We start from the raw sequence: 15,840 nt of genomic DNA, 5'->3' as shown, positions 1-15,840 counted from the left end.
TCTGGTGTTTGGCAAGTCAGCTGTTCTTGTATTGTTCTTAGAATAAGGTGTGACAGGTGTTGGTGGGTAGGGGGCAGAGTCTGACCACCTGCTCTTGTCAGGCAGGTTCATAATTTTATCTGGGGAAGTGGCTCTAAACTAAATTTTCTTTGTAAGAAATTTTAGTATACCTGAATTTATTTATGTATAGTTTTTACAACCTTGAGAATTCGGCTTGAGGTACTTGTGTGCCAATTCTTTTGGTAAGAGAGATGAGAAGGAATGTAGCTGGTACAGAGGGTTTGGCCAAGTACTCTTATGAGAGGAAAGTAAACTCTGGGCTTAATATTACACATTTACCTTGTTTGAAGGACAGGAAATAGATGGCATGTCTCTTGGCATGAAATTATTATATAAAGAGCTAGCTAGTATCATGTAACCCTTGGTACTGAGGGTATGTTGGGGACCATAACAGTGAGGTTACATCATAGGCTAACATTTAAATTACTTGAATTCACCTGTTATACAGTGGACAAAAAGGAAAAAAAACCCAGCATATCAGTTAGCATCACATGGGCTGTAAGCGGTAGAAATCAACTTTGGCTCATTTAAGGAGAGGAATAAATTGGAAGGCTCTAAGGAGAACCAGTCTGGGAAAATGGGTAGGAATCCAGAGCAGCCAGGTATCAAGGACCAGAACCAAGATCAGGCACAGGAACACTTTGCGTAGGAAGCCACCCCTGGCATTTGCTGACAGTGACTCTGCTGTCGCTCTGAATCAGTTTTGAGCTATTCCTGTGCTTCTCTGTTATTTGCTGAACTTAAAAGTTTTGGGAAAAGAACATTTGATTGTCTGGTTTATAGAACCTGAGCCTATTTCTAACCTGGTTGCCAGGAGAGGCCTTTTGATTTTCAAAGTGAAAATGAAAATTTCCGTATCCATATTTAAAACATGATGTCTGTCACTTCTGCCAAGCTAAAACCAGTTAGTCCTTCCTCCTCAAATGCTTCATGGCTCAATAAATAAGGTACACCCAGTTACATATGCCAGAAGCTAGGAAGTCATCCTTGACTTCTACTCCCTCAGCTGCATATCTCACCAGTAGTAGCATATTGTCCTGTCAGTCTGTGGCTTAAATACCTTGAGCTAATCTACCTACCTCTAAGTAGTCCTTGCCACTGTGGTCCCACTTGGTATACAGCAGAAGCTGTATAATATCTCAGGTCTACAGATTGGTTCCTACTCTGAAGGGATGCATGCTATGTGGGGGTGAAGTTTAAAAAATGTGGGTCAGTTTATGCTTTTTTTTTTTCCCTCCTAAAAGCCTTTCAGTGATCTACCTTATATTTACCTAATATTTCTCAGCTCCGGTCTACCCTTAAACCATGATGAGGGACTGGGACTCTGCAAACTGCATATCTCCCTTGCCAGCTTGCTTCCTGTTAGGTTTTACCACTGGGACCCCTTGAGCGAATTTGGGAAAAAAGAGAGAGGACTTCTCCTGTTTTCTAGTTTCTATATACCTTCAGCAACCAGTGATAACTATCACTTCATTCTCCAGCTTGTTTTGGCACTCTCAGCACCAGCCTTGCTGCTCCCTCTCCCAGGTACTGGCTTCTGGGCCACACATTCTAGATAGAGTGCCATTTGCATCTCTTTCTCACCCCTTAGACTGCATCGCCTTAGCAATCTGAGCATCCTTTTTTGTCCTTCTTCCACAGAAATTCAAACTTGAGTTGCAAGGCAACTTTCATAAAAGGAACAATATTTGATGATAAAACAGTGTATCCAAGGTATCAACTGTGTGGTGCCAACTCCATAGAGGTTTGAACACCAAACTCCATGGACCTCCCCACACTCTTCCAGGCATAGCTCCATAATACCTTTCCTCTAAGCTCCTCATAACACACCTCTTCCATTTTGTTCCCCCAGCCCTGTGGTGGTAGTACTTCCTGCAGTTATGAATTTCTTGATTCCCTTAGCCTTCCCTTTTTACCTTTTCAGCTTTTCAGTATCCATGTAACCAGTTTCCTGTATTAAATGAGTGCTTGAATTACCCATATGATTTGTTTGTCTCATTCAAAGGGTTTTCCATTTTCTAGTAATAAAGTAAAAGAAGATTTTTATTAATTCCTAAATTTGGAACTACTTCTCTAGTCTTAAGTCATGCCATCCACCCCCTCTCTCTGTCTCTTTTTTACATGGTGGGGAAAGGGGGAGAGGGAAAGAGAGAATCTTAAGCAGTCTCCACACCTAGCGTGAAGCCCCATGTGTGGCTGTATCTCACAACCTGAAATCATGACCTGAGCAGAAATCAGGAGTCGGATGCTTAACTGACTGAGCCATCCAGGTGCCTCTCCTCTTTTTCTCTTTATGCTTCAGTGTTCTGAAGTTTTTTTAGGTGCTAGAACATGCACATTCAGTTTTTGTCTCAAAGATACTGCACCTGGTAGACTGTACCAAGCTCTGATTGTCAGCACCCCCACCCGCCTTTCTTTCACTTCCCACTCCATAGCAGTTACTTGGCTAACTCCTGCATGACATTGTAGAGGTTATAGACATAGGCTATTGTGTAGGTTTTATCAGCTTTGTTATTTTGCCAGCTTTATGACCTTGGGCAAGTTACTTAATATGCATTTCAGTTTTCTCATCTGGAAAATGGGGATAGTAATTTTACCTACATGGTAGGGTTACTGTAAAGCTTAAATGTGTTAATGCATAGTCGTTGCTCAGTAAGAAATAATAATTATCTACTGTTATCATCAGCTACATGAAAATCCTTCTGGAATGCCTTATGCTTTTATTCATCTCCACACTCTGACAGGTTCCTCCTTTTTTTTTTTCTTAAAAGATTTTATTTATTTATTCATGATAGACAGAGAGAGAGAGAGAGAGAGAGAGAGAGAGAGAGAGAGAGGCAGAGACACAGGCAGAGGGAGAAGCAGGCTCCATGCTGGGAGCCCGATGCAGGACTTGATCCCGGGACTCCAGGATCGCGCCCTGGGCCAAAGGCAGGCGCTAAACCACTGAGCCACCCAGGGATCCCCCAGGTTCCTCCTTTTGTATGCTCCTGTAGCTTCATGTATTTTACCTTTTCAATACTTAACCTGTGCTTGAGGTTATTTGTTTAGTGTCTTGACAGCATATAATGGTATATGGGATAGTAGCCTTTTTCTTTTTCTTTTTTCTTTTCTTTTCTTTTCTTTTCTTTTCTTTTCTTTTCTTTTCTTTTCTTTTCTTTTCTTTTTTTAAAGCATCTGTCTGCTTTCAGAGACTTTAGAGTGATGTGGGATATTTCACATTAGTTATTTCTATCTCCATAACATGAAAACTCTTATTTTTCATAGATATTATATAAGAAAAGAACACATGATTTGAAATGACTGGAATTCAAACCAAAAAATCCTATCCCAGAAACTTTTGTTCCAAAGCCTGAAAATTTATTTGTGCAGAAGAATCTCTGAATACTAACTGCTAAGTAATTTCTCTTGGTGTCTCTGCAGATGCAGGCTGTGTTTTCCATGAGCAATCATATATATTGAATTCTATCATCTAAAGCCTTTTTTTCCCCTTGATCTTTTAAATCTATTTACAATAAGTGTATGGATGATACTTTCTTTTAATATTCAAGTTGAAATAAAAAGAAAGATCTGATAGTAAGATATGTCATATATATATAATGTGTTAAAGTTAAAGTATGAATAGAAAATAAAACAATTATGACAGGAAAAACAAATATGCCACACCCTGGGATTGAATATTTATTCAATTTCAACATTATATTTAATTCTGAGCTTCTGAGAAACCAGTGAAAAGGGAAATATAATTTCTGTCACATGAACAGAAGAGGCAAACCATTTCTTTTTCCTGAATTTTAAAATGTATTGACATAATTCAGCCATTCTCAAATTGTGAATGTAGAGCACTAATTCTGCTGAATATTAACAGGTGTTAGGATTAAGTTTAAAGATAATGGAGTAAATAAAATAAACAGACTTCTTTTTTTCCTTTTTCTTTTGTTAAAAGTTTTTTTTTTTTAAATTCCAGTAGAGTTAACATACAGTGTTTTTTTTTTTTAATTTTTTTTTTATTATTATGATAGTCACACACACAGAGAGAGAGAGAGAGAGAGGCAGAGACATAGGCAGAGGGAGAAGCAGGCTCCATGCACCGGGAGCCCGATGTGGGATTCGATCCCGGGTCTCCAGGATTGCGCCCCGGGCCAAAGGCAGGCGTGAAACCGCTGTGCCACCCAGGGATCCCCCAACATACAGTGTTATATTAGTCTCAGGTATACGGTATAGTGATTCAGCAATTCTATACATTACTCAATGCTCATCATGAAAACTGTATTCTTTAATCCCCATCACTATTTCATCCATCATCTTATCTACCTTCCTTCTGGTAACCCTCTATAGGTAAGAGTCTAATTCTTGGTTTCTCTCTCTCTTGCTTCTCCCTCTCTTTGTTTGGTTTCTTAAATTCCTCATATGAATGAAATCATGATAATTCATCTTTCTTTGACTGACTTATTTTACTTAGCATTATATACTGCCTGGTGCTCTCCAGGTTGCTGCATATGACAAGAGTTCACTCTTTTTTATGGCTTAGTATTATTTCATTGTATGTATATACCACATCTTCTTAATTAATTAATTAATTAATTAATTTATCTTTTAAAGCATTTTTTCTTTTTTTTAATTTTTATTTATTTATGATAGAGAGAGAGAGAGAGAGAGAGAGAGGCAGAGACACAGGCAGAGGGAGAAGCAGGCTCCATGCACCGGGAGCCCGACGTGGGATTCGATCCCAGGTCTCCAGGATCGCGCCCTGGGCCAAAGGCAGGCGCTAAACCGCTGTGCCACCCAGGGTTTCCCCCACATCTTCTTTATCCATTCATGTGTCAGTGGACTCTTGGGCTGCCTCCATAACAAATTATTTACAACAGCCAAAGCTGTTTGGCTTGTTGTAAATGCTGCAGTAAACATTGGGGTTTGTGGATTCTTTAGGCTTAGGGTTTTGTATTCTTTGGGTAAATACCTAGTAGTGCCATTCCTGGATTGTAGAGTAGTTTTATTTTTAATTTTTTATAGAACCTCCATACTGTTTTCTAGAGTGGCTGCACAGTTTACATTTCCAACAACAGGGCAAGAGGGTTTTTCTCCCCCCAAGTCTTTGCCAATACCTGTTGTTTCTTGTATTTTTTATTTTAGCCATCCTGACAAGTGTGAGGTGATACCTCATTGTAGTTTTGATTTGCATTTCCCTGATGATGAGTGATTTTTTTTTTTTTTGATGATGAGTGATCTTGAGCATCTTTTTTGTGTGTCTGTTGGGCATCTCTATGCCTTCTTTTGAGAAATGTCTGTTCAAGTCTTCAGCCCATTTTTAAATTGGATTATTTATTTTTTGGGTGTTAAGTTGTGTAAGTTCTTTATATATTTTGGATACTAACCCTTTATCAGATATGTGATTTGCAAATATCTTCTCCCATTCAGTAGGTTGTCTTTTAGTTTTATTGATTGCTTCCTTTGCTGTGCCAGAAGCTTTTTATTTTGATGTAGTCACAATAGTTTATTTTTGCTTTTGTTTCCCTTGCCTCAGGAGACATATCTAGAAAAATGTTGCTATGGCCCATGTCAGAGAAATTGCTACTTGTGCCCTTTTCTAGGATTTTGATGGTTTCCTGGCACACTTTTAGGTCTTTCATCCATTTTGAGTTTATTTTTGTGTATGGTGTAAGAAAGTAGTCCAGTTTCATTCTTTTGCATGTAGCTGTGCAGTTTTCCCAACACCTTTGTTAAAGAGACTGTCTTTTGCCCATTGGTATATTCTTGTCTCTTTTGTTAAAGAGTAATGCACCATATAATTGTGGGTTTGTTTTGGGTTTTCTGTTCTGTTCCATTGATCGATGTAGATATTTTTGTGTCAGTACTGCACTGTTTCGATTACTACAGCTTTGTACTATGACTTGAAGTCTGGAATTGTGATGCCTCTAGCTTTGTTTTTCTTTTTTAAGATTGTTTTGGCTATTTGGGGTCTTTTGTGATTCTATACAAGTTTTAGGATTATTTGTTCTAGTTCTGTGAAAAATGCTGTTGGTATTTTGATAGGGATTGCATTAAATCTGTGGATTGCTTCTTCCATCGGTGTTTTATAGTATACTTATCAGTTCTAGTAATTTTTTGGTCTAGTCTTTTGGGTTTTCTACATAGAATATCATGTCATCCGCAGATAGTGGAAGTTCTATTTCTTCCTTACTAATTTGGATGCCTTTTACTCCTTTTTATTTTCATATTCCTTAATTTTTATTTTTTATTTTTTTATTTTTTTAAATTTTCATATTCCTAATATGTATCTTGACTTTCTAAGAGATAGTGTTTCCCTAATTCATTTTGCCATGAAATACTTTTTATTTATTTTTATTTATTTTTAAATTTTAAAAAAGATTTTTATTTATTCATGAGATACAAAGAGAGAGAGAGAGAGATTGAGAGAGAGAGAGAGAGAGAGAGAGAGAGAGAGAGAGAGTGAGTCAGAGACACAGGCAGAGGGAGAAGCAGGCTCCACGCAGGGAGCCTGACTGGAGACTCGATCCAGGGTCTCCAGGATCAGGCCCTGGGCTGAAGGCGGCGCTAAAGCGCTGAGCCACATGGGCTGCCCTGATACTTTTTAAAGTAAATATTAAGCTTTGCAAAGTGCTGGCCTGAGTCCTTGAACAACATGATGGATTATGTCTTCAATATCATTTTTACAAAAGATACAATTGCTTTTTATTTGACCTTTCCTTATGTTGATTTAAATTTTCTTTGAAACACAATCCAGGGGATGGCTAACTTCTTCCAAGAAATCTGGATTCTCCCTATCCACAAGGCATTGCTTTTTTTTTTTTTTTTTAAGATTTTATTTATGTATTTGACAGAGAGAGAGAATGAGCACACATACACAAGCAAGGGGAGCAGCAGAGGGAGAGGGAAAAGCAGGCTCTCCACTGAGCAGATTGCCCAGTGCGGGGCTTGATCCCAGGACCCTGGGATTTTGACCTAAGCCAAAAGCAGATGCTTAACCAACTGAGCCACCCAGGCACCCCAGGAATTGGTGCTTTTGAAAAGCATGTGCAGGAGTGCTTTAGGAAGTAAGTATTTCTGTTGTCTGCTAGCCTGTTGACCTGGCAGCTGGTCTAGGAGTCGCTCAGGGGCATGGTAATTCTTGATTGAGGCTGATTTTATTTTTTCTAGTGTAATCTGGCTCTCTAGAACCTACACCTACTAGGGCTACAGCTGTTTCAATATGTAGCAGGGGCCTGAGTTCTCTGCCTTCTCTCCAGGGCCCTGCTGGGACTAATTATTTTGAAAACACTAGTAGCAGCATGCTTCCAATTTAGCCCCCAGATGTAAGCTCTTTTGGTCTTCCTTGCTGCTTTTCAACCTGTTTGTCACATACTTCTTATACCCTAATCAGCTCTCCCATTTCTCCTCCCTTCTCCTAAACGTGTATGTTTGCTCTTTCCTTGTTTATGGGAAACAAATTTTCCTCTGTTACATTAACCTCTGCTATGTTAACTTCCATCTCTTTATTTAATGTTTCATTTAATGTTTCTTTCACCCACTGGCCTTACTTGATTGAAGTACATCTTTAAATCGTTTCTTTTTTCTGACAACCAGGAGGTTGGGCCGACTAGTCAGTATTCTCCAGTTTCAGTGGTACATGCAGACAGACTATATTCCTCTACTTTTTCAATTAACAGGAACAATTTAAATAAAATTCTGTTCTTTTGGGCCTTAGGTCTTTTAACTTTCTTACTTCTATTGCTGTCAATTTTCTCTCATTTGAAGATTTTGGTACCTAGATATCATCTTTATTTTCACCCCTAGTCTTGCCATTTATTCATTTGGTAGCCATAGCCTATCCATTTGTAATTTCCTCAGCTTGAATCCATTTGGACTTTATTTTTTATATGTGGTGTGAAATACAGCTCCATTCTTGATGATCCAGTGATGGGGAAGTAATGATGGTAACTTGACCACTTGAGGAATGCTGCATTTTAGAGTATATAAATCGCCTCATGAATTGATTGGCTCTGAGAAGATAAGGGCAGAAAAAAATTCTTAGGAATGTTTAACATGTTTTATGTTTAATGTTTAATATATTTAAAATTTTAATTTTATAGTAATGAATGAGAATTGGACCTGAAATGATAATATCTGGCTATGCCATAATCTTGATTCAAAGAGAAGGGTTAGCTATTTTGCTAATGATAGTGCAGTAGAAAGAGCATTGAATAGTTTGAGGTCCAGCCATTTACAGATCACTTACTTTCTCTTTTTTCCTACTGCAAACTGGAGAGAGTAATAACTGATTTATAGTTGTTGGGCTAATAAAATGCAATAATTGGATATAAGAGTATGTGTGTTCTGTAAACTTTCGATGTTTAAGATCTAATAAAAATTAGAGAAGTATTCTCTCCTAAGATAAGATTGCTCTTCAATGTCACATTGTCTCCATAAAAAACTTTGATTTCTCTATACCATGTGTTTTTATAGGAAACGTGTGTTTTTATAGGAAAAAAATTTTTTTAAAAAGCATTTGTTATTTGTGGTACTTTAATCTGAATGATAATTGTTGGGGTTGGCAGAGTGTAGTGAACATTATTCGGTGCAACTATTGTAAGTCTAAGGAAAAAAACGTTTTTTTTAAGATTCTTTATATATTTATTCATGAGAGACACACAGAAGCAAAGACCCAGGCAGAGGGAGAAGCAGGCTCCCTGTGGGGAGCCCGATGTGGGGCTCAATCCCAGGACCCCAGGATCACGACCTAAGCCAGAGGCAGATGTTCAACCACTGAGCTACCCAGGCGCCTCTAAGAAAAAAACTTATTTCTTATGATCCTATACTTGAATTATACTGTTATAATTATCTTTTTAATGTTTCATTTACAGGTATATGATGTTGATTGATGGCACAAATGAAGTTTTTATGATTGATAGAGATAATTCAGTGTTTCATGTTTCAAATCTGGAATTTCCATTTCGTAAAGATCTCCGCATACATTTATCAAATACTCTCTTGGATGGGGTAAGTCCCTTGTTGTTGTTACTGTTTTAAATTAGACCGATACTGCTATTTTTGTTTTTTCTTGCAAGTGAATGTTTTTTTTTTAGAGGGGGGAGGGGCATAGGGAGAGGAAGAGAAAGAATCTTAAGCAGGATCCAGTGCCCAGAGCGGAGCCCAAAGTGGGGCTCAACCTCACAACCGTGAGATCATGATCTGAACTGAAATCAAGAGTTGGACACTTAATTGACTACAGGTACCCTTAAATGTGTATTTTTATTAATTCATTAGGAAATTTATAATCTACTTTTTTGAAGTTTTTTTTTTTTTTTGGAGAAAACACTCTCACTTGATCATTGTCTTGGGTATGGGAATAACTGAACAAGGTTAAATCTTATTTATTTTTTTGCTCTTTGTGACTGAAAAAATAATGCTTGTTGAAAAAGACTGTTTTATTATTTTAATATTAATTGAATTTCAATTACTTGATGCAACATTATCACATTTTCCCTTGACTCTTCAGCTACATGGACTAGTAATTCTTGTTTAAAGAGAATCAAGCCTTTGAAAGCAACCATTATACTTTTATATTTGAATTTTAAAAGCTGGTATGAGTTTTCCTATTTCAGAAAATCTGTATTTAATACTCATAAAATTACTTGATTAAAAATGTTTTACCTTGCTCCTGTATAAACAGCTTTCTTCATCCCAATTCTGAAAATATTTGTTCATTGTAAATACAAATTAAAATAATATAGAACATTAGGAAAAAGCTGGTAAAAATCACCAGACCTACCATTGGAGTAACTTTGATGACCATTTTGATGAACATTCTTCTAGGCTTTTCTCTGTGACAGAGTGTTCAATCTTATGTCTGCTCCTGTGGGATGTAACATTCATATTAGTAATAGCAACTCAGAACTTAGATTCTTTAGGGTCTTTGGGATCCCTTATAGTCCAGTAGGATTCTGAATAATCGTGGAACCTCTTCCTTGGTTGAAAATGAGAACTCTGGTGAAATATGCATGAAAAGAACCAAATGGTACATGTGTTTTGTAACTTGTTCTTCTCCTCCCCCCCCCAATAGCAATTTGTTTTGGACCTCTTTCTCACGTAAATGTCTGAATGGTATACCATTGTATAAGTTAACACCATAATTTGGGGTATCCAAACTATCTTGACTGTGAAAATTGTAGCAGACGCTCTTTAAAAATATGATCATCTCAATAACCCAGCCTCAACTTAATGAATTAGACTCTCCCAAGGGGCCAGAGTTATCTGTACTTTTGGAAGCGCCCAAGTGATTCTAATCAGGCAAGTTTAAGAAACAGCTTTGTAATTTATTTAACCAGTCCTCTTTTGGTAGATATTTTGATTTTTTTTTTTAAGGATTTTATTTATTCATGAGACACACACACAGAGAGAGAGAGAGAGACAGAGACACGGGCAGAGGGAGAAGCAGGCTCCATGCAGGGAGCCTGACATGGGACTCGATCCGAGGACTCCAGGATCACGCCCTGGACTGAAGGCAGGCACCAAACCGCTGAGGCACCCAGTGATCCCATGTTTTGATTTTTTTTTTTTAGTTTTTTTTTTTTTTTTATTGTAAGACACTTACATGCATATACTTATACCCTTTTCCTTTCATAGTTGTACAATTTTATAACTAAGATTTCTTAGCGGTGAGATTATAATCTGTATTAAGAATCTTTTGATTGCGGGTAGCTGAAGTCCAACTTAAAGTAACTGAAGAAAGAAAACTTAATTGGCACAAATAAATGTTTTAGCTTGACCTGCTTCAAGCTGGATCTGGGGCCTCAAAGGATACTGGCAAGGTTTTGTTCTTTTTCTTTGCTTTACTTGTCTGTTTGGTCTCATTCTTCATGAAGGCTTTTTCACATGGGAGGCAAGTTGCATTGTAGTGCAAGCAGAAAGAGAACTTTGTCTTTAATACTCATATGTCAGTCGCAGGGAGGACTCCAAAGGGTCTTGCCTGAGTTACATACTGATGGAAGCCAGTCAGTCACTGGTAGCACTGCCACTTGGGAGTGCAAGAGGAATAGTGCTCCTAAGGAGGGGATGGTAATAGGCTCTACCCTGTTCACTATGCTATGTATGAGGGCATGCCCACTATAAATATTGACAGGTATAATTGGCACCCTTCTTTCCAGAAAGTTTGAACCCATGCACATTTCTACCAACCATATGTAAAGGATCTGTATACTCCTAAACACTGGGTTTTGAAAATTTTGAATATTTTCTAATTTGATGAGGGAAGGAATTCTTTTTTATGGGACAGTATAACATAGTGATTAAGAACTCTGAGTCTATCTGTTGGTGCCTTACTGGCTTCATCAGTTGTTATATAAGAGATTTAAGTAATTTATTCAGTTTTTTCATCTGAGTGAAGGGAGGCTAGGAACAGTACTTAGATTTTGATGCTATTATGAAGATTAAGTTGGATAGTTTATAAAGTACTGGCACTAGTGTCTGACACATAGTAAATATTTAATTATGTGGATTGTTAATGAGGTTTAACATTTTGTCACTTCTTTATGAATTACTGTATTTCTTTTGTGAGTTGCTGGTTCAGATCCTTTGTATGTTTTCTCTTGGATATTCATCTTTTTCTTACTGATTTGTAAGAAGTTTTTGCCTGTTATTACTTTGTGACATATATTTTGAAAAAAATGTATTTTGCTTTTTGGTGTTTTCTGTGGCACAGGTTTAAATTTATATAGGTAAATTTATGTAGGTAAAATTATAAACATTTAGTTTTTCATACTTGGCTTTTGTATCATTTTAAGAAATTTTTATTTAGTTTTCTTCCCATTTTACTTTAGAATTATTATAATACCTGTATTTTCTTTTAGTATATTTTAGTTTTATTTGTATATTTAAATATTTGATCTATCTGAAATATATTTTGAAAAAAAGAATAAGGTAAGGGTGTGATTTTATTTATTTCCAAATGTCTAAACTGTTGTCTCAACACCATTCAACTCATCTGTTTTTCCTTTTTAATTGGATATATGATTTTTATTGAGTAGTGGATTCCCTTATATATCATTGTTTCTTTTTTCATTTGTTTTCTCATTCCATTAGTTTTTTTGTCTTTCAGTGATAGTTTTAGATTGATTTTAATACTTTCATTTTAGCATATAGTTTAATGTTTGGCAGTTTAAGTGCACCCAGTCTCCTGGTTGTTCTGATTTGCCACTTAGATTTTGCTCTCTTTAGCTTTTGGGTGAATGGGCTATTTGATTAAGAGGTTAGTCTGTACTTAATGTGCAAATCTATAAAACAATAAGCTTATACTTTTCTCTACAATCTCTGGTAGGCTTGTCTTCAGAGTGTTCATCTTTCCCTTTGCTGTGTTTGGTTGAATGGTTTATCTCTTTGCTACGCATTCACTGCCTTTCTTTGGAGGGAAAGGGACTCTACATCTTTATTATAACTTCTCACAACTTCAGGTCTCCTTTCTACAGGGATACTACTTATGTTTTTAAGATTTCTAACCTTTCTTCAATGTTAACTCTTTTTCATGAGCCAGACTGAATTATATGTGGCTAATAATTCTCTGGAATTTGTATGAGAATCCTTTGTTGTTTTAATCCAGATGAAATTTGCTCCTATTTCTGGCTTTTATTCACTGTTGGGATGATATGGAGTGGCTTGTGAATGATTACTTAAATTATCAATGGTACAATGATCCTAATGAAAATCACATGCATAAAATACATACTTATTTGTTTAACAGAGGGAATATCATTTTCCAAGTGTCCTGAATGCTTTTGGCCCCATCCCATGTACTTTGTTTTTATTTACCAGCTAGATAGATATTGGAGTGTGCAAACCAGAAGATGGAAGACTGATGGGAGAATAAGATGATGTTTAAATTAGTAATTCCTGAGATATAGTTTGGGGTGATGAGAAGATTCAGGATGTGACCTAGGGAGGATGAAAGTTTGAGGTTGTGTGAAGAAGAGCAATGGAAGTAAGATCAAGGAAAACATTAGGTGATTCTTAATGAGTGATGGTAGGAGTTCAGGTTGAGAGTTTGACTATGAACCAGGTACTAAAGATTAGAAAAGAAGAAAAGAAGGTAGTATGGTTGGATGGAGTGGCAGAGACTGAGCAGAGTAAATATAGTCACAAAACAAAGAGAGTACTCTGTGGGGCTGTAGTAAAATGTCAGTTTGTAATGACACTATATATACATAAACATTTGGAACATGTATGTGCAGCACACACACACACACACACACACACACTCTGTGATTGACAGAGCCATTATATAAGGTTGGAAGTGTTGTCCACTGCACATCTCCAGGGTGTGCCATTCTCAATTCTGTAGTTAGTGTAGTTCGTGTGACTGGCACCCCTGGAGTTGTGCACAGCCAGTGTGGCAGATCTGGCAGTGCCTTCATGGGAACAAGAAGAACATTCTGTTTTTGTTAACTTCATTTAAGATATAATTTTTTAGCATTGTAATCAATAAAATAAAAGGAAGAAAAGGACTCTTAAGTTAAAGCATTTGCCACGGTTTAGCATAGTTTATCATTGAACTAATATTTTTTGGAATGCTTTTCATATTCAAGTTGCTGTGCCAAGAATGCAGAGGGTTGAAAACAAGGCCTCACCCTTGAGACATTATACTTCATTTGATAGGGTGGAGAAAAATTGGTAGTGATGGAGGAGACCTTCAAATAAAACAATAACTTGATGATTGGTTTTTTTAAAAAAAGTCTAGTGGTGGTTTAGAGAAGAAATAAATTACATCTAGTTTGGAATGAAAGAAGTTTTATAGAGGAATTGGCGTTAGATATGGAAAGATTTCTTTAGAAAGAGATTTTTTGTTGGACATGGGCTGAGGGCATTCCAGGTAGGAAATAATGCTTAAAAATTAGATGTTTAACCATCTGCAGATTTAACTGAGCAATACTATTTATTTTCACCCCAAACTTGGACAAATGAAAGCTGCATAATAGACTCTTGTGAAGTTTTAAAATAGCAATATGATTCATGATGTCAATTTACTTGGACCAGAATTATAGTTGCCATATCTGTTTTTCCAGTTAGTTAATTAAAACAGTCCTCTGTAGTTTCCTGTTTCTTCTACATTTTCATTTGCAAATTGTTTTTGTAAAATTCCAAATCCAAGAATAACTCAAACTACCTAATTGTCTGGCTGTCAGATGTGAACATTGAAGTTTTTGTTTTGCTCTCTAAATTATGTTCTTTGACCCACAAAATGTGGAAAATAGGAGTTTAGAAATATGGCATTAATTCATTTGAAACAATCAGTGAAATACAGTTGATTTTATATTGAGGTTAAGAGGAGAATATAGCAGTTAGTCACCAAAGTTAATAGCAAGAATCTTGGAAAAAATGTCATGCCTTTTTTTTTAAAATTTTTATTTATTTATGATAGTCACACAGAATGAGAGAGAGAGAGGCAGAGACACAGGCAGAGGGAGAAGCAGGCTCCATGCACCGGGAGCCCGATGTGGGATTCGATCCCGGGTCTCCAGGATCATGCCCTGGGCCAAAGACAGGCGCTAAACCTCTGCGCCACCCAGGGATCCCTGTCATGCCTTTTCAACTGTTAATGTTTTTTGTAAAGGAATATGCATATTCATTGTTAAAATTTTAGAAAGTCTGTACATCATAAAGTAGAAAAATTAAACTGTCAAGAAGAGGTTACATTTTAACATTTTGTTGTATTTTCTTTCCGTCATTTTGTTGTGCCTATATTTTCAGAATGTATATAATTAATATATATATAGCTGACATTTAATATATGCTGTGTATCTAGGGTTCCATCATTTCCCTTCATTCTGAAGAACTGATTTTAGGATTTAAAAATACTTAGTTTTATATTTAAGAATTGAAACATAATTGACATGCTATAAAATTCACCCTTCTAAGCTGTATAATTTAGTAGTCTTTAGTATATACACAAGATTGTGCAACCATTACTACTATCTAATTCCAGAATGTTTCATCACCTAGGTGGACAATGATAATTAGAAGTAAGTGGGCCTTGAAAGGATTTTGAGGAATGGGTTACCTTTGAGATGAACTTTGAAGGTCTGCAGGTTTCCAGAGAACAGTTAATTAAAACCCTTCATTGGTTCTCCATTGCCCATAGCATGAAACCCAAACTACTGAACATAATATTCTTTATATCTGGGCCATGCCCATATGTCTTTAGCATTGTCTTTGATTGTGAACCCTCGAATTATAAGCTCTGTCTATACTGAGCTTTGGACAATTTACCTAAAACCATCATTTTTCATGCCTTTGTAATACTATTTGGCTCATTCACCATCCTGCTAGGAAATACCCACTTGTACCTTTCAGGATTTAAGGAATGGATCACAATGTCTTATTATCAAACCTTTCTCTTACTCTTCAAGTAGAAATAACTACTCCTAGTTAAGTCTATACTATATATCCTTATTTGGCTGAAATAGTGTAGGTTTACATCTGCTGTCTTGGTATAGTTATTAATAGGAAATCTTTTAGGTATTCTGATTTAGACAGTCAGCTGCATGGTCACTCTATCTATATAGCAGCCTTTCATTAAACTAGAACTTTTCGCTGGACCTAGGCTAGCTACTATGTATTTTCTTCTCTTTCTGGGGCTCTGTTTTTTGAAGGTAGAGACTGTATGCTTAATTTCTCCAGTATTTGGAGCTATGTCTAATAACAGCCTGGGCTCAGGAAATATTGGATGGATAGGTAGAGAAGGGTGGATACCTGGGGACTACAAAAAAGATAATGGAATATAGAAAAGTACAG

At 36.6% G+C, this 15,840-nt stretch overlaps 1 protein-coding gene across 2 annotated transcripts in view; it reads left to right on the top strand.

Annotated features, from left to right (window-relative positions):
- Positions 1–15,840, top strand: part of RNGTT (RNA guanylyltransferase and 5'-phosphatase) — a 320,891-nt gene that overhangs the window by 69,866 nt on the left and 235,185 nt on the right. For both annotated transcript variants that reach the window (XM_055330807.1, XM_055330806.1), the window contains exon 9: positions 8,922–9,057. In XM_055330807.1, coding sequence (XP_055186782.1) covers positions 8,922–9,057 — 136 coding nt within the window. The remainder of the gene's footprint in view (positions 1–8,921; positions 9,058–15,840) is intronic.

Source organism: Nyctereutes procyonoides, unplaced genomic scaffold, assembly GCF_905146905.1.
Source record: "Nyctereutes procyonoides isolate TBG_1078 unplaced genomic scaffold, NYPRO_anot_genome, whole genome shotgun sequence".
NCBI lineage: Eukaryota > Metazoa > Chordata > Mammalia > Carnivora > Canidae > Nyctereutes > Nyctereutes procyonoides.
This window is presented reverse-complemented; position numbering and strand designations above follow the sequence as displayed.